Genomic DNA, 26,075 nt, shown 5'->3' on the forward strand with positions numbered 1-26,075 from the left:
ACAAGCAGAGTAGAATATCCAGAAAACAAAATATAAATGAACCCAGAAAGAGATGAACTTGAAACAGATTAGGGATTGAGAAATAAACCCAGAAACAATAGAGAACTGAAATCAATCCCAGAAACAAAAGAGGAAAAAAAAATCAAACCCAGAGAAAACATAAACTGAACTGAAACCCAAAAAAAAAAGAGAATGTGTAACAAAGAAAAGAATGAGAGATAAACCCAAAATGAATCGATCTTCAGAGTGGTGCTATGATACCACTTGATGAAACCCTCCCTAGGATACTCCACTCTGATTTTGGTTGGATCGAAAAAGGACAGATGATAGATGTTTTATTTTGGGATGAATGGATAAATGGCAGTTTATGGATAGATAGATGGATCGATAGGTCACACTGAGGTTGCGGAATGGCCTCAGATTCACCACTCTCTTGTTCTGGATATGACACACCAGTCAACAGGAGAGGTTGCTGATTTACTTTGGGTTTACACACCTTCACAATCAGGTTGTTCATAAGAACAATGAATCATCAAATAAGAGAAGAAATAGTTTTTATAAAAATGATGATTGATTTGAAATGAAAATGAAACATAGTTTAAATAGAAAGACAACAAGTGTTGCATGTTCAGCATAGAAAACATAAAAGAGACAAAGGAGTAAATAGTTAGGTGGTGGTTGAGCTGGTTGAGGTGGTTGAGAAAGTGGAGGTTATACCAAGTAGCTCTTCTTCACTTTCCAAATTCTGAATAAGCCCAACAACTTTCTCACTCAGCTTCTTGGACCTTAATCTCGTAATGGGCCCAACATATATGGCAAATGGATCTTCTTTCTGAACATTGGGTTCATCAACAGAATCACATCTATGGGTTTTCATCCATTCAGGTTCATTGACAGAATCGCATCCACGGGTTTTCATTCATTCAGGTTCATCAACAGAATCACATCCACGGAGTTGCATCCACTCGTATGCTTCCACCGGTTCGATCAGGATTGCATCAGAAATTAAAATGCAGCTTGTTGTTTTTCGAATGTCTGTCTTTTGAGGAGTGAATACGAACGAGGACAAAGTTCAACACGTTTGATCAGTCTTTGGCTTGGCTTACGATTTGTTTGATGGACAAAGAAACAACCTAAGTCTGAAAAAGTTCTTGAGCTTGGAAAGTCCCACTGCTTAGAAAGGTCTTATGACAAAGACTACCAACGCCTTAAAGAATCATAACGCAAAGATTCTTAACACGGATTATGAATAGAAAAAAAATTCTTACATAACGGTTTTTTTTAAAAAAAAGGCTTTATGGCATATTAAAGTCTCTAAACAAAGACAATATGAGTAGGTATTTAGAAATGCTAGATGGAAACATCGACCAGCGGTTTAGAAAAGAAAAAGGTCATTAGATAAATAAAAACGATTAATGACTGAGAGAATACTTTGTTGGATGAAGAAAATGACAAACAGCTTTTAAAAAGTCACAAGACAGACTACATGAACCAAAAAGCTTAAAGACCAATTTTATGTTTACCCATAAGCAATTCTTTTAAAACCGGACCGGATACCGACTCGGTAAAGCTACTGGTTAAGTGGTCGGACCGGTTCAACCGGTCGAACCGGATTTTCTATTTAAAAATAAATAAATCTAAATAATCATATATTTACACTATATAGACCTACAGTTCTATGTTCTCTTTTATTAATTAGATAATAAACAATAACCATAAGTTTAGTTATATATACAAGTGAATACTATATCAACTAAAATTGATAGAAAAATGAATGACCGTTTAAATTATATATTTATTTATTTTTACAACTAAAAGTCTTAAATTTTATGAATATAGAAAAACGAGAATAAAATATGAGAGTCGAAAAGAGATTTTAAAAAAGAAAATTCTTAAAAAAAGAATCAATTAAAAAACTAATTAAATAGTAAAAATTAAATATTAATTATGAAATATTATATTTTAATAACAATTGAAAATACATTAATTATATGTTGATTTCTATTGAACCGGGTTTCGAAGTTGAACCGGGTCACCGGTTTTACCGTTTTTTAGCCGGTTTCACCGGTTTTTAGCCGGTTTCACCGGTTTTTCTCAAATCCAGGTTTTAAACCGAACCGGATTCGGCTTCTTTAACGAGTCACGGTCGGACCGGTTCGACCGGCCGGTCCGGTCCGGTTTTCAAAACCTTGCCCATAAGTAGATAAAGATTATATATGTTGGAATGTATAGAACAACCAACTGTCTCAAATCAGTCTTAAGACAGATATGAAATGAAACTACCACAGGTTTGGAAAGTCCAGCTTAGAAATCTCACACAGCTCAAAAAGCAACTAATGACTTGCTGTATAAAAAAAGGCTTAAAGAAATCAATTGCTTAAAGAATCTTGACAAATTATGAATGAAACACAGATTCTTATTTAACAACACGGCTTAGAAGCCTCTTTAAAAAGTTGATGCCGTAGACTTGTAGACTTGTTGTATTGATAAAAAGCTCGTTAAGAAGTCACAAGGAAAATATTCTTGACAATTATGAAAACGACAACAAATTCGTTTGTAACAACAGGGCTTAGAAGTCGTTTTACAAAAGGCTATTGGTCAGTTTGGTAAAATGACCAACGGCTTTGAACAGGTCTCAAGGCAAATACTAAAGATGAATAAACAGCTCAGGGGTCAAATGAAATAGATCTCTCATGACTGAGACCACGGATGGAAAATTGATTTTTTACTCTGCCAGTGCCACACAGCTTTAATAGAAATCTCAAGACAAAGACTATGAACCACCTAGTGTAAAGAACTGTTTCTGTTTGATAACCACAAGGCTTTGAAGTACACAAAAAAATGAGTTGGATGGATAGAACGACCAATGGCTGAAAAATGTCACCAATGAAAAACTTTAAAGACAAAGACAATATATGACCACGGCTTACAAAAAAAACACTACACAAAGACAATATGGGGTTGGTTTTAGACAGCTTGTTGGATGGAAAAACTATCATCGGCTTAAAGAACTTTTACAAAGGTCTCTAGACAGATAATATGTGTCACTTTCTTAGACATGCTGGATGGAAAAAATGACCAGCAGCTCAGAAAAAGTTAAGAAAAAGTGACTAATGGCTAAAAGAAGTATTAAGACGAAGACTATGAAGTATGAACCACTAAGCATAAAAACTATTTCTGTTTCACAACCACAAGGTCTACAAGGCTTAAAAGTATACAAAGACTATGAATTGGATGGATACAACGACCAACTCGTAAGACTAAAGACTACGCAAGACTGACCAATTATCTGAAATCAATCTTAACATAGAGACTGAATCGAAAACATACTCTGCTTTGGAAAAAGTCTCTAGACAAAGACTATGGATTGGTATTAGACTTTCAGGGTAGAGAAACAACCCACGGCTAAGAGAAGTACTGACAAAGAAAATGGCTTAGTTTTCGATTTGTTAGATTTCGATTCGACCAGCGGCTTAAGAAAACGTCTGCAAAAGCTATAAGGACTTTCATAATTTCATTTGACCAATTTGGTGGATGGAAAGAATTATCAATTAGAGAGACTACTAATGGCTTGAAGAATCATAACACAAAGATTCTTAACAAGGATTATGAATAGAAACGAGTGTCTTACTTAACAGCTAAAATAAGACTTTTAGGATGGGAAAAATGACCAACAGCTTAAAGATGTCTCAAGGGCCACACTGAGAAACTCCTAGATGAAAAAAACGACTAACGTCTTAAATAAGACTTGGATGGGGGAAAAGACAAGCAACGGCTTCTAGATTTCTTATGACAAAGATTCTTAACTGAAAACTGTCTTTGTGATAACCACAAGGCTTAAAAGTATAGAACGACCAGTCAGATAACTAAGGCTTAAGAAAGCGTTGAGGCAATCCTTACTTTTCTACTCACGGCTTAAGTCCTTGATGAAAATAAAGTACAAACGGCATACAAAGGTCTCTAGACAAACAGTCTTTAAGATAGGCATTATGGGTTGGTTTGTAGACATGCTGGATGGAACCAATGACCACGGGCTTAGAAAAAAAAAAAGTCTTTTAGATGGAGAAAAAAATGACTAATAGCTGAGAGAATAAACTTTTGGATGGAAAAAAATGACAAAAAACAGCGTAAAAAGTCTTAACCACAAGGCCTAAAAGTAGACAAAAAATATAAGGTGGGTGTATAGACCAACAGTCTGACATCAGTCGTAAGACGACATAGCTGAAACAAAAACTACCCACGGCTTTGGAAAGTCTCTAAACAAAGACAACCCACGGCTTAGAAATGTCCCGCAGCTTAGAAATGTCTATAAGTTGGATGTATAGACCAATTGTATGACATCAGTACTAAGACAGTTGAAACGAAAACTGCAATGGCTTTTAAAAGTCTCTAAACAAAGACAACGGATTAGAAATGTCTTTCAAGAAAGATTATGGATCAATTTAGAATTGTTGGATGGTGAAAACAACAAACGGTTTGTTGATAGAAAAAAGCCCAACGGCTTAAAGAAGTCAACTGCTTAAAGATTCTTATTTCTACACAGCTTAGAAGTCTCTTGAGAAAGTATATGCCATAGACTTGTTGGATTGTAAACAACAACTAAGGACTTGTTGTACTGATGAAAGAACAAGGATTTTAAAAAGTCACAAGGCAAAGCTTCTTGGCAATATGAATCGATAACAGATTCATATGTAACCACTCGACTTAAAAGTCTGTTGAGAAAAAAGCATATATTATGGAAATGTATTCTTCAAACAAAAACAATTAGAAATGTCACCAAATCATTGAGTTTATCAGGTTCATCATAAAATCAATTTAGCTTCAATCAAATAACATATAATGACTTAAATAATCTATTCTATTAAAACTAAAGTACAAAATAATACTTGCATATTTTTAAGTGGATTTTTACAGATTTTTATTTTCTTTTTGTATTATTTTCGTTAAGTGTTTTACATCTTTTGCGTTCCTTTTTCACTGTTCTAAATTACTTCATTAATTGTATTTATCATAATAATTTGATGTCATTTATTTTACATATTAACCATAATAATTCCATGTGTCATTTAAAAGAAATTGCTCCATTAGTGAAAAGAATTCAAACCGGTTAACAAAATTGTTTTTATTTGTTTACATAATCAGTTAGACATGGGCATTCAGATATATGTTCAGATATAGATCGGTTTTTACGGGTATCATGTTTTTTGAATTTTAAAAAATAAACTATGTTTAGATTTGGGGCGATTCAGGTGAGATTCAATGTAGATCCAACTTTCTATTCACTCGTGGGATCCGGGCGGTCCGGAGGGGACCACCACGGCTCCTCTCTTCTCGAACATGGTCGAAAGCAAAAAATCTCTATTTGAAAGGGCTTCTTCCTATACCTATGAATTCCATTGGACCCAGAAATGATACATCGGAAGAATCTTTTGGAAATTTTCGGACAGGGTTTGAATTTGATTTTTCTGAGTCTGGGTAAGTTTTTAGTAACCTCAAAGTATTTAAATAGCCTATATGTTTAAAATTTTCACTGAACAATTTATAAAAAGGTAAAAACTAACACCTAAACTCTAGTTATTATAACCTAAAATCAATTGGTGATAAATGAATTGATCATTTATTTTATATATTATTCGGTGATCCGTTCCATCTATCTTATATAATAATCATGCACATATGAAGCTTAAAAGGAAATTTAACTTCGCATGACTAGAAATTGTAAAGCTAGCGTGAAACAAATACAAATCTTAAAACGATGATCGATGAAGTTTCACATATAACTGAGTCACTAACATAAAATTCATTGTTATTAAATATTAATGTTGTGCAGAACTTAGTATATATGAAAACAAAATGAATCTTGGTGAAACTATAACAAACTTGATGATCTTATAATATAGGAAAACGAATCTACCTTATTTTTACCACATTTAATTTGCTACATTTCGTGGAATAACGGCTGGCATGCATCTTAGCAATGCCTTGGCATTTAAAGTCCAGAAGAAGAGTTCCTTAGCTCCTTGACCACCTGCACCATTTTTGGAACTTCACCTCTAAGACCGATGCATCTTTCTGAGAGGAAAAGGAAAGCTTTCATTCGGCAACGCTCTTCTTCTGAAACTTCACCCATTTTCTCTAACATCTTTAGATCCACGATCTCATCAATTCTCCCCTCTCCAATGGATTTGGACAACCAATTTGGAAACTTCCTCTTTTCTAAAATTTTCCAATCATCCCGGCCATAAAACTCACGAAATCTTTCTTCTCCTGTCAGAAGCTTTTGCATGAGAATTCCAAAGCTAAACACATCAGTTTTCTCCTTGTGGAATTAAGACACAATTGGAGAAATCAGTAAGCTTGGCAACACCATCTTCACCCAATAGGATATTCTGAATATGCATATTCCTATATATTAAGGGCCTTGAGAAAGCAGTGTGAAGATAAGCTAAAGCAGTTGCAATCTCCTCTGCTATCTTCATTCTCTTCTTCCACGACAGTAACATTAACCGTAAATCTAGACGAGAATACTGTTTCTTTGCATCATAATAAACAATGACAGGGAATCTAAACTCAAGACAACATCCGACCAACTTCATAAAGTTCTTGTGACCACTCACCATCGATGATATAGCTATATCGCGGGCACCTCGATAAAAGTCTCTAGGGTAATCTGGATGTCCACGCCATAGTTTCTTGACTAGTATCGTGCGATGGCTATCGAGCATACCTGAATACCATTTTCCATGACCAAATAGTTTAGAGACACAAGTACACTCAGAGAGATTGTCGGTGGCCTTGAGGATATCATCAGCAGAGAAGAATTTGATGGGATTGGATTTGCCATCACAACATTCGATTAGCTCTTCTAACAATATCTCTCCTCTCTCTCGCCCTCTAACCAACCTCTGTTTTTTAACAAGGGCTCCTGACTTCTTTCTCTTGCACCAATCCATCTCAGAATAGAACCTAAATTACACAGATTGAAGGCCAATGCTGAGTTGAATAGCCAAAGAAATTAAAAATAAAAACCTCACGATCGTACGATTTAAAAAGTAAAAAATATTTGTACATAAAGTCGCCGTTGAATATTCCTCCACAAACGGTTTCGGCGCGACGAAACTTGGGAGAACTTCCATAATAAGTCGTCACATGAATGTCCCTCTTCTTTTTTTACATCTATCTATATCTTATATATTAAAATAAAAATCACAATCTTGATTCATGTTTAATTTTTAAAAAAATCTTATATATTAAAACAAAAATCACAACCTTGACTCATGTGTGATTTTTTAAAAAATAGACATAATAGACCATTTCCTAAAAAATCATGTTACATTTAATCTCTAATCTTATCATTTAAATTTTGAACCTACCAGAAACTTTTATTAGACTATCAATAATTGGATTTAAACAATAGATGATCCATTAGATTTATAGATAGTATAAATTAATATAATGTAATGTTGTAATACTATATCTCCATATGTTAGTTATTTAAATATTTGTCGATGTTAACTTTTAAAATTATAAAAAAAAATTTTCAATAACAAAAATTATATTATCTAACAATGATTAATCTTTACTACCTTAAACTAATGAAAACAAATTTAAAACTATATAGTTTATTTTAAAAATTAAACAAAAACTAAATGTTTAATTATTTACTCGATAATATAAATCTATGAAGCGAAAAGTTTATTTTTTAAAAAACTTTCTAAATTTGTGAAATGTTACAATATGTTTGAATATGACAATAAAACAATATTTTACTAATTTATATATATATAGTTACGATTTTAATAATAAATTAATAATCCAAAAATATATATTATGAAGAAGATACAAATACATGTGAAAGTTTGAAACAATCTATTCAATGAAAAAATATACCGTAAACTTATTATGTTTTAAAAATTGATAGATACATATATATTATAGTATATATCAATTTAGAATTGAAACAAAAAAGTTAATATAAAAATAAATAAAAACAAAAACTCGCGCGGTTGCGCGGATCGAGATCTAGTTATTATTAAAACTGAAATACTTTATTTTTTGGAAACATAGATAAAAATATAAATGAGAATTATTTAAAAAGAGGATAACAATATTTTATTACTTTCTTTTATTTTACACATTTAGCAATTATATTTACAATAAATTAAATACTTTTTTTGTATTTCTTTATATTTACAGATTCTAACACTACATTTAAAATCATCTATATTATTAAAAGTGAAGTACCTTCGATAGTGTTTGGAAACATAGATAAAAGTATAAATTGTTTGGAAACATGAATAGCAATATTTTTATTACTTTCTTTTATTTACACATTTAGCTATTGCATTTACAATAAATTAAATACTTTTTTGTATTTCTTTCGATTTACAAATTTTAGCACTGCATTTAAAATCAATTTAAATAAATTAATTATAATTCCAAATCTTATCTAACCAAATATATATTCATATATTGACCATTATTAATATTATTGTACAAATATTACCTAAATCACTTGTATTAAAGGGAGATAATTTTTTCATATATTACATAAAATTGTATTAAGTTATAAAATTTTAATATAATATTATGTATAAATAAAAAAACTTATTATCAAACATTTTATTATGAAATAATATATTCTACTCTATATATAAATTACAAAACATAAAAATTATACATGAGATTTTTTATAAAACCAACGGTTTATGGGTTTACGTTGAACACAAGTTAAATCAAACATCCGCGCGGATCGAGCCGTAGTTTTGCCTTAAAATAACTTTTGTGTGTTTTTGGTTTACAACATACGACATCAACCGTAACTAATCAATAATCTTAAATTGGGTTCGGTTAAGAGTTTTGAACCTAAAATGGTGGTGTTATCTGTGGCGAAGCGTTCAATATCGATCAGAGAGCAAGTAGGTCCTGGTGGAAACTACCAGAAGAAATGAGTCCATTACTATGACTTGAGCAACCACTGTTTCTATTTTCCAATTTATACTTTATTATCTTTTCCGTTAGTGTCTCTTGTCTTTTTGTTTAAAAACTCAATGAGATGGTTGCTCATTCAATTATCAATGCAAATTTTTTTCAGAAAACAAACATCCATATTGCCTTGATTTATGCGATGACTATAAATAAGAGCCAAGGTCAGAGTTTAAATCAGGTTGCTCTCTATCTCCCAAGACCAGTTTTTAGTCTGGCCGTAGCTCTCTCGCGAGTAATTATTTCATAGGGCCTCAAGATACTAGATGATACAGAAGGTGAAACAAGGAAATATGCTGTTACTAATATCGTTTACAGAAAAAAATTCACTAACCTTAGAGCAAGTAAGCTTACATCTCTATCCTAATAAACTCTCTATCCTAATAAACTAACTCCTACCAACAATTTCGTTAATAACATCCTTCCCTTCCTACATTTCTTACAGGTAACAGCTACGGAGAGCATCCTAGATCTCAGCATTGAAAAACCAAGGCACTGGAGGTGATCAAAGATACAGACACCAGAGAGATGCAACGTTGATTGTGATTTTTCACTAAACTCTGTGTTGTATTATAATTCGGTTCAAGACTTAAGCGTTCATACTCCTATTTGAATACTTTTAAAACAACTTTGTTATAAGAACATGATCTCAGAATATCTGTCTCAAAGATCCCCAATAAAGGGCATATCTAAATCAACCCAACTGAAACGTTGGGTATGGCTCGATTAAAAAAAAACAGAGATATTCTTAAATTACAAAAAAATAGTATTTTACTCAGGAAACTCATACACTTTGCGTACACAAAGAATTTTCAAGAAGCTATGCCAAAATTTCACCCACATATGATGTACTAACGGCCAGATTTGTGTAATAGACAAATGTACAAAACAGAGTGGTTTTTAAAGTTTCATAAGTTTCATAGCTTCCTTCTATTTCACGTTTCTTTACGAAGTTTAAATTTCACCTCATAGAAATAAATTAATGGTTTGTACCACTTTATTATTCAAAACCCCTGTTATAAAAATCGGCCGCCTAGCCGCTTAGACGCTGCACGTCACTCTTCCGCCCCGATTTATGCCAAATCGGTTTAAAAAATTAGATATCCGATTTTTTTTTGCCTAGACCGTCTAAATGACCACGTAGCCGCCTAATCTATTTTTTTTATTTTTTTTATTTTTTTATTTTAAATAATATTTTTATTTGTTTATTTGATCTAAAATTTTATAAATATCATTTATATTCATAATTTTGATGAAAATTACACTATATTAAGTTTATATATTCTATTTGTGTGTTTTATACAATCTTAAACATGAAAATGTATTAATATTATACACAATTAAAGATTAACATGTTTTATAACATAGTAAACCATCTAAAAATTATATCCCGCATAATTTTCGATTAATCCCCGATTTTCTCTTTAAGCGCTAGGCCCAACCCGACCGCCCGACTAGCGCCTAGCGCGTTCCCGAACAGGGTTCAAAACACAACTGAGTGGTATCTACACTAAAAACTCCTAAAAGAAACTCACAATATTATTATTATTCCTTCAGTTACAAAAAAAAAATAAAAAAAATATTATTATTCCTTACTCAATAAAACAATAGTCAATAGGCAGCTAAAGGAATAAAAAAACAAATCATTCCTAAATCAAAAATTCATAACATTGTTCGTGGAAACACAAGTTGTCCACTATGTAGGAAAAGTAATCTTTGATTCCAACTTATATAAAATTAATATGAGGTTTATTATGTTTAAAATACAGTTTCATTTCTGTATTGTTTTCTACTTTGGTTTAGATTTCTCTCTTTTTTAATTATATAATCCAAATATATATTTTTTTCATTCTCATCATTACTTTCACATAACATCAACAAAAAAAAAACAAATACTTTCCAAAGGAAAAAAATGCTTAATCTCTAATTTGAAACTTCACATGCCCAGCCTATTATATACAATTCACTATTTCTTTCCAATATATCTACACTACTAAAACTAATAGACATTATCATCAGCATGGATAAAAAAACATGCTTCACGACTCCACGTAAAACTAAAAATATTTAACTATCATCCAACTTTTAAAAAAGGTCTACATCAACGGAACACAAATTACAACAATTCAAACATATACTTCATTCCACATAAGAAAATCGAGACACATATCTATACTTCTTTTTAGACAACTAATCATTCTGATCAGCCCTGAATTTGATATACATTACAATTAAACAATATATACACAACATAATTTTAAAATGTAAATTACAAAAATAAACAGACAATCCGCGCGTAGCGCGGACACATCCCTAATACAATTATATAAAAAATTGTTATCACCATATTCATTCTCAAGAAGAAAAATATGATATGATCTTTTAAAAACATGACATAGCATCAACTTAACTGTTATATATACAAACGGTTATATAAAGATTTAGATTTTAGATTTTTTTTTTATTATGGTAATAACTAGTAACTTATATATCACTATTAAAGTAAATTTTACATATAAATATTTAATTTTGTCAAAATTTTTGAAATATAGGAATAATTTATAATTTATATATCACCATTAGATAAAAGATATATAGCACATTAATGACAAACTAAGATAAATATAATTACAAATATAATTTTAAATCTATGAAAGTTTAACAAAATCAAATTGAAATAGTTAAACAAAGCAAAAGAAACAAGACTACTTAATATTTTTTTAAATCGATGAAGTTAAAATATAAAAATAATAATGACGAAATACAAACTAAATTTTCCTTTTAAAATAAATGATACCATATTTAAAATTATTATTCTGCGGATGGCTTAAGAAAACTCTTAATATCTAAAAAATTATTATATATGATGGTTTATTTTTCATACCTGTTAAGGCGTCTGCCTAAAATGATAGAAAAACATTGAGAGTATATATTATTCATATACGTGTACCTAATTTATACCTAGTTAAGAATCTAAAAGTTAAAGTTATATAATAAAAATAGGATTACACGTATAAAAGTTATCTAATAAAAAAATTCTCATCATAATACAACAGTTAGTGTTAAAAATGAAAATTTCTCTAATGATTTTCAAAATTTGCATATCAAACTGTCGGTAGAAAGCATTTTACCTTTGAGGTAGGTCTTTAACAATTGGCAAGTCACATATACAACGATTCCGACTCGTTTTGGACCTTTACCAATTACCCCCTGCTGCTGAAATTAGTTAAAAGTGCTTTCATGATAGTAAGAAATAAACGACGACGTTTAGCTTGAGATCCTCCGATCGACAAGATTTTCAAAATTGAGCATTCGTCACCGCAGCAATGTCGCGGAGGTCGGGAAACTGCATTAGGTTCCTGGTGATATTCTCTTTAGTATCAACTCGAGGTTTCGTTCTATCTTCTCTCTAGCTCTGATTGAGAATCTATCATCTGTGTTCCTCCGTTTGATTTTTGGTTCATTTTAGAGTGTGATTACGGGACCTTTTTCTCCCAAATTGATGATGAAGGTGGTTGAATCTCTTACATATTTGATCTTTCGTTGTATTCTAACAAGTCTCGTTCTCTTTTGCCATTCTTCTTGCATTGCTTGCAAACCTCTCTACTACTAGTTACGTCTCGTTCTTGAGCCCTTGAATTTGGTTTTGAGATTCTCTTCTCTTAGAAATATAGTTGATAGCTATTTGTTATCCAGATTATACTATCTCTAATGATGTAATTTGTATGAGATGATTCCTAATCAACTTTCTTAAGCTAACTACTCTATTAGGGGTTCTTGATCAGTCATGGTAGAATGAGATTTTCTTATCTGTTGCATTAGGAACACTTTGAACAGTTAGTTTTAAATTGTTTATCTCTTTTTAAAGATCCTTACTTATGTTGTGTGACAGATTGTGGAAAGATGAATAATAAGCATTTCACTGTTTTGCGACTTCTTCTCAGTGTCCCCTGAAGAGTTTCTCGTTGGAAGCAAACTAGATTTTCTCTTCCGCATATAGCTCATGAGAACATGAGGATCGCTTAATTCACAAGGCAAAGTTTTATATGTAGCTCTTTTTTTTGTTATGCTCTCGAATCCAAGTATAGATAATGAAAGTGACTTATTTTGACTTTTATTCAAAGTTCAGATATATTTTTGTCTAGTAGTCACATTGGAAGAGAAGTCACCGACTTCTGTATTTTATATTCATGTTCATCAAATTCTTACTAGCCAGAGATAAATATATGATTTAAGATCTATCTAAACTAGCGTTTTGTGTTTGTTGAGATTTACATCTGATTGAGACAGCAAGACTGATTTGATTTTTTGAGGATTTGTATAACTGTGATATGAACATGGCCTATGCATAAGTAGGTCAAGAGTTACTTACTTGACTCTATTTTCGTTTCTTTTTTTTTTTTGTAAAGACTAACAAATACATTTTCAGATGTTAAGAAACATGAGAATGTGGGAAGGGGGACAAGTGCAGAGAAGAGACAAAACTGGAGAAGTCAAAAACGCAATAAGGTTGACATAATGCAGCATATGATAGCTCCAGGTATCACGCCGTATCAGCTTTCAATATTCATTCAACCACAAAAACAGCTGCTTTTTTTCTATATAATTCGATTTGTTTATACTAGTGTCAGCCATTAAAATAGTGTCTCTCTCTATGCATTATTCTAATGCTCACATGGACAGATTCCATAAAGTTTTTTTTTTTTTAATAAACGCTTTGGATCTACCATTAAAGAACAGATCTCGGTTCAGTGACTTCTGCAAACCGTCCAAAACCCATGTGGGTTGTCTAGACTCTATAGCTTGTGGCTATTTGTTTTATATTCAACTTATGATGTGTGTTATGTTTCTTGTGTTCTTCCTCTGAAGCTTCCTTTCGTGGACTTCTGTTGTTTTTTTTCTAATTTTTGTATATCTCTTGACACAGAGGTTGTAATTTTTTTTTTTCTTAAATGGAAAGTTCCATGAACAAGCGTGGATACGAATGCAGTCAAGAGGATGCAGACAACTTGGCAGAATCGAAGAGACAAAAAGTGCCTGCTTTGGCAAGGTAACTTCCTTAAATACTTTTTCTGTCATTTTATCAGTTCAAAGTAACTCACAAACAACTATTGAAGAAAATTTGCTTTGTTGTTAGATCATAGGGGAGAATGTAAACTCTCTTGCATTTAAAACTAAGATTCTTAAACTCTTCTTGAGTGTAGATGTAACCTTTGTTTGGGCTAATTTGTTAAGCTCTCAAAATTGTTTTGTTTAGTTTCCAAAGCTCTTTATTCGCTTGCAAGCTTATTGGTTTGCTTACCCGTCATATAAAATGAACTGTTTACAGTGTTATTGTGGAAGCTGTCAAGGTAGATAGTCTGCAGAGGCTTTGCTCGTCTTTGGAGCCATTGTTTCGCAGAATCGTGAGCTTTTATCCTCTGCTTTTAGAGTAAAAAAATTATGCTTGTGTAGTTGTAAACTTATCTATGGTGTGGACAAATAAACAGGTTAGCGAAGAGGTGGAACGAGCCTTATCAAAGTTGGGAAATTCAAAATTAACGTCCAGGTACATTCTCCAGTTATATTTTTTCCTCTTGGAATGGTTCTGTGATCTTTGTAGCGTTTGAGTTTCTGGTTTATAAAATCTCCAGGTCACCAGAACCTAAGAGGATCCAAGGCCGCGATGGAAGAAACCTTCAACTTCACTTTAAGACGCGAATGCCTCCTCACTTATTCACAGGTGGGAAAGTCGAGGGAGAGCGAGGCTCGGCCATTCATGTGGTTCTTATCGATGCAAACACTGGAAATGTAGTCCAAACAGGAGAAGAGTCGGCTTCGAAGCTCAATGTGGTTGTGTTAGAGGGAGACTTCAATGATGAGGATGATGAAGATTGGACCAGAGAGCACTTCGAGAGTTTTGAAGTGAAAGAGCGAGAAGGGAAACGCCCAATCTTGACCGGTGACACGCAGGTGATGCTTAAGGAAGGTGTGGGAACTCTAGGAGACCTTACTTTTACCGACAACTCGAGTTGGATCAGGAGCCGAAAGTTTAGGCTTGGTGTTAAGGCCGCTCCAGGGTATGGTGATGGCTTTCACATCCGTGAAGCCAAAACAGAACCTTTTGCTGTCAAAGATCATAGAGGAGAATGTGAGTTTTTTTTAACCTTTTGATTATATTGACAATTAGTGTGTTCGTTACTAATAACTTAGCTCTTTTCTTCTTCTCTTTTCAGTATACAAGAAACATTATCCACCGGCTTTACACGATGAAGTCTGGAGACTGGATAGAATAGCAAAAGACGGAGTGCTACACAAGAAGCTACTTAAAGCTAACATTGTGACAGTGGAAGACTTCCTTCGACTCCTAGTTAAGGATCCACAAAAGCTGAGAAATGTAAGTATCTTCTTCTGTTATGTGATCGAAAAAAAAACAATTTAGAGAAAAATCTATACATGTTACATGTTCATAGATTTTGTTTCTCATATTGTAGTTGCTAGGGAGTGGAATGTCGAATAGAATGTGGGAGAACACTATGGAGCATGCAAAGACATGCGTGTTGGGTGGGAAGCTTTATGTGTTTTACACGGATCAGACCCACGCTACGGGAGTTGTCTTCAATCATATCTATGAGTTCCGTGGCCTTATTGCAAACGGACAGTTCTTATCTCTGGAATCTCTTAACCATGACCAAAAGGTAAAGACATACAGACAATTCTTTCTCTCAAGATTTGAAAACTGCTCCTATGGTTGTTAAGCTGATCACCGGCTGTCTCAACAGATCTCTGCAGACATTTTGGTGAAGATAGCTTATGAAAACTGGCATAAAGCTGTTGAATACGACGGTAAGCTGTTGAATTGCTTACCAGTCGCCGAGAAGGAGATAAAAGGCTTACCAGAACCAAAAATGGTAACAGCACCAACAGCTCAGAACCATCAGCAGCTGCATAACCAGAACAATAGACAAACCGTGCAATGTCATCAGAATGCTATTACCTATTCTCCCCTTCCTCAGCCGGTTGAATATCCTCAGTTTGTGCAGCAACATTGCAGCCAATTATTACCTTCACTCCCTAGCAACGTACAAGAGTATAACAGCAGGCCGATGGAAAGTTCCAACGCATACAATGGAGAAGATTGGTGTCGACCAAGAACCGGACAAGGTCTCGAAGACATTTTCAGTGAAGAGATCAGACTAAGGAGTTCTGAGATGCTTGAAACTGACGATATGCAGAGGCTTTTGAAGACTTTTGGGATCGGTATGAACACTATGGGAACAACACAAGGAGGGTTTGGTCAGACGGATGAGTCTTGTTACGGCTACAACATGCCGTACCAAGCTCAGATCGATAACACGTACAGGAGAGAGCGTAATAGAGGATCGGGAAAAGCTGTTGTGGGGTGGCTTAAGCTTAAAGCTGCTTTGAGATGGGGTATCTTCATACGCAAGAAAGCTGCAGAGAGGAGGCCTCAGATTGTGGAGATCGAATGAAAAAAAGAGAAGAGAGAAGTCTTTTAGGCTTTTCTTTGATGACATTTCGTTTTCATGAAAAGCTTTGGAGACGGCTTCTTAAAACACAAGAGCTCATCTTTTGGATGAACAATTTAAGAGTAGAGAGAAGTGTATTTTGTTTCGTATTGTAATGCTTTATTTGTTTGCTCTCTTACATTTCATGTTAATTTTTGTTTTTTTTAATCGCTTTTAGGCTTTTCTTTGATGACATTTTGTTTTCAGTGAAAGCTTTGAAGACGGCTTCTATAAACACAAGAGTTCATCTTTTGGATGAACAATTTAAGAGTAGAGTTTGTTTCGTATTGTAATGCTTATTTGTTTGCTCTCTTACATTTCATGTTAATTTTTGTTCTTTTAATCGTATTTTATGTTAAATTTATTAACAGTTTATTCTCATTTTATAACCTTTTTGATTATTAATAATTAGAACTGAACATGATGATTAATTTATAAAACCAACTAACCAATCAATTATTATTAGATAGTCTATTGGTATAATTTTCAGACCAACCCTTTTAAAAACCATCCAAACAATATATTTTGTATTTCTCAATTATTTGGAGAAATAATTTCAAACAGTACACAAGTTTTTGTCTAAAAAATAATACACAAAAAAAATGAAAATTACAAAATAATATTCACAGAAAGATATAAAACATATATTTAAGACCATTAACATTGCATTTTGCTATTTTCATCTAGAATAGATAAACACAATAATAGAAGTGGAATTACTTCAATATATTATTTTTAAGTATCATTCATCTATATTTATAGTAAGAAAATAAAAAACATGAATTTTTCCTTAAATTTATTTGAAAACAGTATTTTTATTTTATTTTATAAAAAAAGGAAGTTAAATTTTGTAACAAATCATCTCCTAGTGATTAATATCGTATATTTTAACCAAGAAAGACCGATGTCAGACCGGACGAGGATTAGAAATGAGTAAACCGGACTTGGCACTAAACAAAACTTGAATCTCCATTAAATTGGGTAGGGAAATTGTGGAAGAAGTCACCAAAAATGGCGGAAAATGTTGGAAGCGGCGAAAGCGAGAGCGAGTTCGGCAGTGTCACTTCCTCTCAGATATCTTTCCTTAATAACTGCCCCTTCGCCGGAGTGGAAGAAGACACTGACTCGGACGGCACGGAGGTTCTCGGGACCCCGATATCTCCGCCGCTTACCCGAACTCCGATCCTCTCGCTCTCGACTCCGATCAGCCTCGATTCCATCAACGATGAGGACGTGTTCCGTACTCCTCCCGAGAACGCGTCTCTCTCCTCCTCCGCAGCCGAATCCGAACCCAGAGCTAGGGCTTCGGAGCTCAAACCTCGGCGACGAGGAGGAGGTTCGAAATCGAATTCTCCGTCGCGTGTTTCTGCTTCACCGTCTCTCACGGCGGAGACTGTCAGGGTTTTGGAGATGAGTCGTGTTTCCGATCGCAAAGAATCTGTCACGGAGGTGACGCCTCTTTCTCCTCCGTCATCTCTCGCGGCCGGCGATGTTAGGGTTCCGGGAAAGCATTCCGATCTCGATTCTCCTTCTCCTGAGTCTGCAACTGAAGGAATCAAGGTCACTGAAAGTGGTGGTGGTGATGATTATGAAATTGAGATTCCCTTCAAAGAAGTTATCGAAGCTCTTCTTCGTAACAATGGAGAGAATCTCGACGAAAGAGATGAGAGAGTTAGCTACGTTGACATCCTCAAACGATATGGCCTCAAGTTCCCCTAAATAGATACTAATTCAACTCCTTTCCTTTTCTTGTTTATAACAGTTGCAAGTTGAGAGCTTTACGGTTTTGGTTGCTTGTACGACAAGTAATCATAAGCTACGTTACATTTCTTTTTCTACAAGGCTAAATCCCTACAAAGATTAAAACTGGTTCGCCGTTTGCATTGAAATGATTGTAGTTGGTTCAAATCGAGCTCTACTTTTTCCTGAATCTTAAGCAACAATTGTGCTTAGTTTTGGTAATGCTTGGCTCGTCGTCTGCTTGTTTGCTTGGCGGGTTGTTGAGAGCGAGTTTCTCCATTGCGTTTATGAACTTTCGCAGGTGCTTTATGTACTCAGGGTATGATTCCAAGTTGCAATGCCCTCCTCCTTTAACCCACAATGGATCGTATTTGTCTTTTGAAAGCTCCCACAATTTCTTCCCATGCGACATGTTCACGACCTCATCTTTTGTTCCCTGCAGTTTCATAAACCAAGGTTTAATGATCTCTCTGGAAAAAACATAATAGATGTTATGTGTAATCAATCTTACATGTATGACAAGAACAGGGCATGTCACATGGCGTATCCTTTCAATGTTCTGCAAAATTACAGTTTGAGAGACAAAAGAACCAAAACTAACCAGAGAAACAGGAGAGAGCTTTTACTTTATATATGTCGAACCAGAATGTCATTTTGACAGGATACAAAACTCTAATGCCAGAGAGAATGGCGCTATGTAGAACAACCCCTCTTAGTCTCTTCAATCTAGACGCTAAGTACAACGTCGGTCCACTTCCAACGGACTGACCGTACAATACCATCTCCTCTTGCTTGATTCCGTACTCGCTCCTCAAGCAATTGTAGACAGCCTCAATATCGTGGTACGTATTGACCTCAGACGGCTATTATAAATAAGAACAATCAAAGGTGCAAATCGATGACAAAATGTTTGAATTTCTTGAATGAATCACTTTCTTACCTTGCCTGATGAAGCTCCATAGCCTGAATAGTCATAGCTGATTCATTTATATATAAAGACGTTAAGGTTCCTTCATCAACAAAAATAAAAGAAAAGGTTTAGGATTCTTTTTTCTTTTGTATATATAAACCTCATAACATTGACACGGAGATGAGCTCGGAGCTCGATGAAGAGCTCGACCATTTGGCCGAGATCCGCAGCATTGCCATGGGAATAAATAAGAGTGAATCTTGCAAATGGGTCTTTCCAAAACGTAGCGACAACTTTGTTGCCTGATTTAGTGGTAATTTGATGGACGTCCATGCTTTTTTCCGGCGTGACTCCGGTGAACATGAGCTTTCCTGTCTCCTCGTCTTTACTTACGCCGTACGTAGCCGGTGACGGTGGAAAGAAAGCTAATTTTGCAGCTACATTTGACGTCACATTACCCATAGCAAATAATAATTTTGCTAAGGCAAAAAAAAAAAAGAAGAAAAAAACCTTTTCTAAGAGCTAAGAAAAAAAAGAGGTTAAAATATTTGTTTTTTGGTGGGTTTATGTTTAGAGGAGAGGAAGGCAAAGAAAATGGAAGTGATGGAGGAGAATATTTCATCCGATCTTGTGGGGGAGAAGAAGCTGAGCTGTGTGATACAAAGTTACAAACCTTATTCGTTTTTTATGTGTTTATTCTATTGTTATGAGCATTGATTATTATTGAGTTCAAGTCATCTTTTCTTACCGAAATGGGACATTTTATAGTTTTTTTTTGGACTAAATGTTAAGAGACGTTTTATAGATACGTACAATATATGTTTTCTAAATATATATATATATATAGACTAGACTACGGTTTACTGTTGTGTTGTGTGTATACTCCATAAATACATTCAGCCTTCGAAACTTTTAATTCATTCTAACAAGATATGTATTTAGATACAGAATCTTGACAAGAATGCATAGGAATATCAGATACATGTTAAGAATCAACAAATATCGTAGGTTACCTCGACTTTGTTAGTTCAACAAGCTGAGCCGTCGCCAACAAAGGAAACGTTCACTATATAACTAGTCGACGAATGACAAACGCGGTCGAGAGTTTTCAATTTTTGCTTCCACATCGATGGTCATCCGGAGGAGTATCAAAGCTCGTGGTGACTCATTTAAATTAAAAGCTTCTCAGAGCTTAGAACTGAATGCTAGTGTTTCATGATCTTCAAGAAAAATCTAAGAATTTCAGAAACCATTCTCAATTATATTGGATATTATATATCTTATAAAAACAGAAAATTATACAGAAATAACATTTTTTGCCTGTGTGATTTACGAAATATATTGAAAATCTTTGGATTTTTTTTAGAAGTTCAATAAAAACAATAATGTTAGATGTATTTTTAGCCTATTTAATCATAATATCTCTTGTTAGGATAAAATAACGACTAGTAGTTCTTTGTGGTACTACAATAACAAAAAATAAAAAGATCAAAAGTAATATTTTTGACAAAAGAATATTTTGTTAATATTTATAATAGGAGTAAATGTTTTTTTTTTTTTTGAACTTAAGGAGTAAATGTTTGGAGTATGAAACCTAGTTCTAACTTCCTAGTTAAGTGACCGTAGTAAAAGTCGAATGGATGTCTAGCAGCATTTCTTAGGATTTTAAGCTTGTTTATATACGAGATAGCCGATAAGATTTGAAGTAGATTTGGTCATATCTCAAAGTGTACAGAAATATTCTTTTTTACTTAAAAGTTTTCTTTGTTAACTAGAGACAATTATATGTGGTGTGTAAGCTAAGATGTTACTATGGTGTATAATATAAGATATCAAATATCCTTAGACCTTGTAGTATAAATAAGGAGGCTTGTACTTGGAGTGTGTTGTGATTCAAGCCAAATGAGTAGAGTGAATTAACTCCTAACGAGTCTCTTGAATCATTTGTAATAGTTGAACAAAAAAAAAAGAATCATTTTGTAATATTTTTAAATGTTTTTAATAAAATAAAAATCCTCCTTTGTTATAAATCATGTGTATATTTTTAAACACCTTATCAATATACCTTTGATCCTAAATACTTCCTTTGGGTGGTTATACCTATTATGTGTTTATAAATTTGGTAATAGAGCCATAGAAACTATAAGCCCGACCTGCGCGTGGTGTTATAGTGTGTGTTTTTAGTTTACAATTCTTTCTAAAAAATTGCTTTATGTGCCTTTGTGTTCCTTTTTCATTTTGATAATCAGTAAAAAGAGAGATTTCTCGAAACCATTATCTTGAGTTCAAACTAGAGACAAGCCAAAAGCCAAACCAAAGTAAAGAAGATAAAAAAAAATACAAGGTGCGATGTGTTTACAAGGAAAGACGAAAAATAAGATAAAAGAAATAAAAACCTATTAGGATTGTCTTTGTTCAGACGTTCATTCCACAATCAAAATTGCAAAGCAGGTATAAGACTTTAGCATTACCAAAACGATCATCTCAAACTCTCTTTCTACCACAAACCACATATGAAAGCCTTTTTTCTTTACCTCACAATATAACTTTTATTAGCTCAGCTCAGTCGTTTCTGGAGCTTCTCCCACAATCTCGGCAGGGACTGGACTCTCACCACGCTCACTAGTGGAGCTACTGCTATTAATCACTTCGCTTTCCATTGGATTCAGAGAGACTGTGTTAGCAGGAGGAACAAGTGATTGCTCTCCTGAGTGCTTCGGCTTGTTCAGGGCCCGACAATGAGGACAGTAGTAAGTAGTGTACTCGAAGTCCTCTTTCCGGCAAAGTCCTACGTGATGTTAGAAAAAGAGAGACATTGTTACACTATGTCATTGATGTAAACAAAAGACAAAGGTAATGGGCTTCGCTCACCGTTATGCATATGGCAGTTTCCGCAGATGAGTGCATATGACTGAGTTGGATCTTCACCCACGAGGAGAGCGGCTATACGTGAGATCCAGCTGCCATCATGAGCAGCATATCCCTGAGGGTTAAAATGCTCAAAAGCCATCTGCTGGTTTTGCTCTGTGGTGCCTTCGCTTGTTCCAGAATGGTTAGACTCATTATCTGAATGGTGGGTTGATGAAGTGGTCCCAGCAACGCTGCGTTTTGCATTTGGCTGTTTTCGATTCCTGAGACCTTGCGAGTGTTTGATCTCCATGTCATTGCTCTTGCCTGTGGCGGGGTCAAGGTGGGATTCATCTCCTACATACACTTTCAAGCCTGAATCAGCACCCAGCTTGGATGCTAGAATAGTTGCAGCAGCCGCTCTTGCAGCTGGGTCAGGGTCAAACCTCTGATACAAAAAATACCTCAAGTTAAATACAGGTTCCAGTAGCAATAAGAACACCAAATTAACAAGCTCTTTCAAGGTCCTGAACATATTGCAATAAGAAGTGATTCAAGAACTCACAAGTGTGGGTCTCCAACTAACTCAAACTTGGGACACATAATCACAGTTGGAATTTCAAATATAACAGTTGTGTTGGGGTTCCTAATAGCCCTCTATCCAAAACCATAATCAAACATTCTTTGGCTGACAGATAGAGAAACTACTATGAGAGCTAATAAAGTCAGTATAGCGTGAAAACTAGGGGAAAAAGCAGTAGAAGGGGTGGTTGATCTCTGTTAAAAGAAAGGCAGCTAAACTAGAAAGAAGAGACTCTCAACAAGGTACTCCTTCTCTAGAGCTGTACTGCTCCAATCCAAATTCACTAAACCATGCTCTTTGTCAAACTTGAATTTAAAGACAACATGAAACATATGAATGAAAAATTATCGACAAAGCTAGAGGGGATAATAAACATGTTGGCCTCATTACGTGTTATATGATAAATGTGTAACGCTTGTAACCTACAAGAGATGTCTAAAGTAATGCACTCACACAAGCAAAAAAGACTTGTGTCATAGTAAATCTTACACGAAGAATATCGAGCGTGGTGAAGTAATTGGTTCTCTCTTTCAACTCATCGATCTTTCCCAGCATTTCACCTTGAAGCTTCTCCAATGTGTTCTGATCTCTGCGGTCACCTACACCAAAACCATTACACACAAACACGATCAACACAACAACAAACCCAAGACCAAAGTTTCAACCTTTCAAACGAAAACAAGCATATAAAAGAAAAAAGAAAAAAACACAAAGACTCACACATCCTGGTGAAGCTAACGAGAGAAGAATAGGTAAGGAAAGCAAGAGCGGGCAAAAGAAACATAGGCAAGATCCTGAAACTCCTCAGTTTCCAATCCAAATCTTCATCTCTAGTTGACATAATCGCATAGCTCACAGCAATCACCTGAACACACAAAAAAAAACTGTTTCATTGATCACACATCCACAAAAGATGACGACTTTTTGTTCCACTGACCTCAAAGAAGACGGAGAAAGCGATTAGATTCCTAATGAGCTTCCTCCTGGTGACCGATCTTCGCTTCATCCTGGATCTGATCGTGGCTTCCTCCTTCGATATGCCTTTCAGCCTCTTCTCGAAGTCGTCTCCCTTAACCCTAAATATCCAGTTCCAGATTCGCGAGAACAGACCCTTGCCCTTCGCCGTCGTCGTCGTCTTCTTCTCCCCTCCGCCGACAGTCTCCGAGGGTACCACGGCGGAATCATTCTGATCTCCGGTATCAGCCACCGTGCCTTCGTGATCCTTCTCTACCGACGACGCCATCTACCAAAATAGGGGATTCGATTCGATTCGATTCGATTCTCGCAAAACCGCAATTGTTCTCCCCTTTCCCTTGGGAATCGAAGAGGAGGATGCTTCGTTCTCTGCCAAAGGGTTTCTTCTTCCCCTTCTTTGAAGCAACCCAAACAAGAAATAACTTAATACTACTCATTCATTAACTACACCTTTATCGTTAACCTATGTATTATTATGATGATATAAAATTTAAACAGACATTTTTTTATATAGTTAAATAATTTTAGTGTATTAAAATTATCTAAATGACAATATTTTAGATACAGAATTTTAAAATCTTAATGAATCTTTGAAAACATCTATATTAAAATTCGAATGGTTTTTTCTTACAACTTTATAATACACGCGCGCCTAAATACAAAATAAACTTTGCTATATTCAAACAATTCATGTACAAAAAAATCTTCAAATAGTTATTTAAAAAAAAAAAATCAAATATTACCATGTTTAAAATCAGATATTATTACTCTGTATTGGAAGATTTTTTTTTAGAACTAAAAACATCCATTAATTTTCCCAACTTTCTCATTAATTTTATGTCCTTCAATTTTACGCATTTAGAGGGTGAACCAACGGTTTGCCCAGTTAGGTGTGATTACAACCACCACTTTCTATGATCAATACGTGTTAAGTTGTATCCGTCCACTTCCTTCCTACGTTTATTCATCATTACTGCCACGCGTTTTCTCTTCTAAACAACACAACACAACTCGTTCTCAACAATCAATCATACCATACCATTTTCGCTTACATTGTATTATTATTCTATGTTTTTTTTTTTGTTCAAGGGTTTGTATTATTATTCTATGTACAACCACTTCTCTTTATAACCCTTTTGTTTTTGATTCTACTAACAAATTTCCGTCCATTGTGCTCTAAGACAGTATCCTAAAGGCTCATCCAGTTGATACAAATTTTTACCAAACCTGTCCACCGCCACCACCAAAATGTATGAATGCTTTGTTCAGTTGACTCACATTTTTGCTCTCTCTTTATTTACCTTTTTGGAATCGCTACATCTCCAGATCATTGCTTCTACTCGATCGTTAGAGAGTAAATTTCAACAGGCTTCCTCAATGGAAAATACATTGGCAACCTTCAACAACAACCATGGATAATCAAACTCTATTGTTTTCAAAGTTTGAATGCACCACACAAGAAGATCAAATAGTATATTACCAGCCGAACATGTTTTATGTTGCTTTTCTAGGCACAGTGCTAATACTCAGTTTATCATAGAGTATTATAGCTTCAAAATAGGCAGTAAATCCTAGTCACACAAATTCATTAGACCGCATCAGATTTGGTTCGTGTTAGAGCGAAAGTAAGAGATGTTCCCAAGAAAATCATACCATGAACCAAAGCAGAACCCATCTCACTTGGTACACCACTTCTTGTGACATTTGTTGTTGGATTTTCTTGACAATTTTGGATGCTTAAATTTTAACACCTATATTAACAGAAATTTATTCCTCATAGAATTGTAATAACATATATATCCAGCCTTAAACAAAAAAAAAAACAGAAATTTAACACTTTTAGTTTTAACTATCACAAGAAGAAAAAGAAAGAGAGATTTACAGGTTGGGGAGAAGAAAGTCTGACTACCTGGTACAGATTAACAAAATAAGCGTAGGAAAGATCGTTTTGACACTTCACCTGCAAGATAAAATGTATGCTGACATATTTTTATAGCGGCATAACTAAAAGCAGACATCAGAAGATACCTATGAAGTTGTAATTGGCTGTATGAAACTTGTATACCTGAAAACACCAGAAAATATATAAATGTTGTAATCTATGACATAGGACTAGAGTGATTCAACTGACCAAAAAACGTACGAGGATGGTATGAAATCCTGTATGGCTTAAAAAACCTCTGGGCTCTGTCAAGGCACTCAAGAGAGATGATTATATACAAAGGAACCCAGCAATTAGAGAGACACAAAGGTATCAAATAAAAATGATCCGAAAGATTATAGAACTTAAAACAAGCCCCCTAGAATCTATATTTGCTGACCAAAATATCACCTCTTGTTAAAACACGTTTTACGTGTTGGTCGGCATGGACGGTGACGACATGGACGGTGAGCTGAAATTGTTGACGTTGGTTTTGTCAAAGATTGTGAGCCACCAAACACCTTCTTCATGCTTATAAAAGGAGAGCTGAGGTGAAGAGGAAAATCATCCCAAAACAAGAAAACAGAGAGAAAGAACGAGAGAGGA

At 34.4% G+C, this 26,075-nt stretch overlaps 4 protein-coding genes, 1 long non-coding RNA gene and 1 pseudogene across 6 annotated transcripts; 2 read left to right on the forward strand and 4 right to left on the reverse strand.

Annotated features, from left to right (window-relative positions):
• Positions 1-5,832: 5,832 nt before the first annotated feature.
• LOC106341055 lies at positions 5,833-6,998 on the reverse strand (annotated as a pseudogene).
• Positions 6,999-13,422: 6,424 nt separating this feature from the next.
• On the forward strand, positions 13,423-16,729 carry LOC106340884 (calmodulin-binding protein 60 E). Of its 2 annotated transcripts, none has more exons than XM_013779717.1 (8): positions 13,423-13,525; positions 13,913-14,035; positions 14,315-14,390; positions 14,475-14,533; positions 14,619-15,115; positions 15,201-15,361; positions 15,459-15,662; positions 15,747-16,729. In XM_013779717.1, the coding sequence occupies exons 2-8, from the start codon at positions 13,938-13,940 to the stop codon at positions 16,455-16,457; spliced, it is 1,806 nt and encodes a 601-aa protein (XP_013635171.1). In that variant the 5' UTR covers positions 13,423-13,525; positions 13,913-13,937; the 3' UTR covers positions 16,458-16,729. The 2 variants fall into 2 exon arrangements, with proteins under 2 accessions (XP_013635171.1, XP_013635172.1); XM_013779718.1 differs by having other exon boundaries at positions 13,946-14,035.
• Positions 16,730-17,483: 754 nt separating this feature from the next.
• Positions 17,484-18,230, forward strand: LOC106340389. The gene has a single exon (XM_013779270.1). It carries the CDS (start codon positions 17,505-17,507, stop codon positions 18,210-18,212), a length of 708 nt encoding a protein of 235 aa, XP_013634724.1. The 5' UTR covers positions 17,484-17,504; the 3' UTR covers positions 18,213-18,230.
• A 169-nt stretch (positions 18,231-18,399) lies between these two features.
• On the reverse strand, positions 18,400-19,655 carry LOC106340388 (alpha/beta hydrolase domain-containing protein 17B). Its single transcript, XM_013779269.1, has 5 exons — positions 19,304-19,655; positions 19,174-19,210; positions 18,860-19,096; positions 18,745-18,792; positions 18,400-18,669 (listed from the first exon to the last, which is right to left on the reverse strand). The coding sequence occupies exons 1-5, from the start codon at positions 19,603-19,605 to the stop codon at positions 18,409-18,411; spliced, it is 885 nt and encodes a 294-aa protein (XP_013634723.1). The 5' UTR covers positions 19,606-19,655; the 3' UTR covers positions 18,400-18,408.
• A 1,749-nt stretch (positions 19,656-21,404) lies between these two features.
• LOC106342949 (uncharacterized protein At2g24330) lies at positions 21,405-23,830 on the reverse strand (the record flags this gene model as incomplete). Its single annotated transcript, XM_013782020.1, is given in 5 exon segments — positions 21,405-21,931; positions 22,015-22,438; positions 23,063-23,172; positions 23,294-23,438; positions 23,511-23,830. Coding segments are annotated over 5 exon segments (1,221 nt in total). The 3' UTR covers positions 21,405-21,695.
• A 609-nt stretch (positions 23,831-24,439) lies between these two features.
• On the reverse strand, positions 24,440-25,291 carry LOC106341358. The gene is made up of 3 exons (XR_001269617.1): positions 25,202-25,291; positions 25,029-25,119; positions 24,440-24,945 (listed from the first exon to the last, which is right to left on the reverse strand). It is a non-coding gene; the product is annotated as an uncharacterized LOC106341358 (long non-coding RNA).
• Between the last annotated feature and the right edge of the window lie 784 nt (positions 25,292-26,075).

The sequence above is a fragment of the Brassica oleracea genome, chromosome C4 (assembly GCF_000695525.1).
Source record: "Brassica oleracea var. oleracea cultivar TO1000 chromosome C4, BOL, whole genome shotgun sequence".
NCBI lineage: Eukaryota > Viridiplantae > Streptophyta > Magnoliopsida > Brassicales > Brassicaceae > Brassica > Brassica oleracea.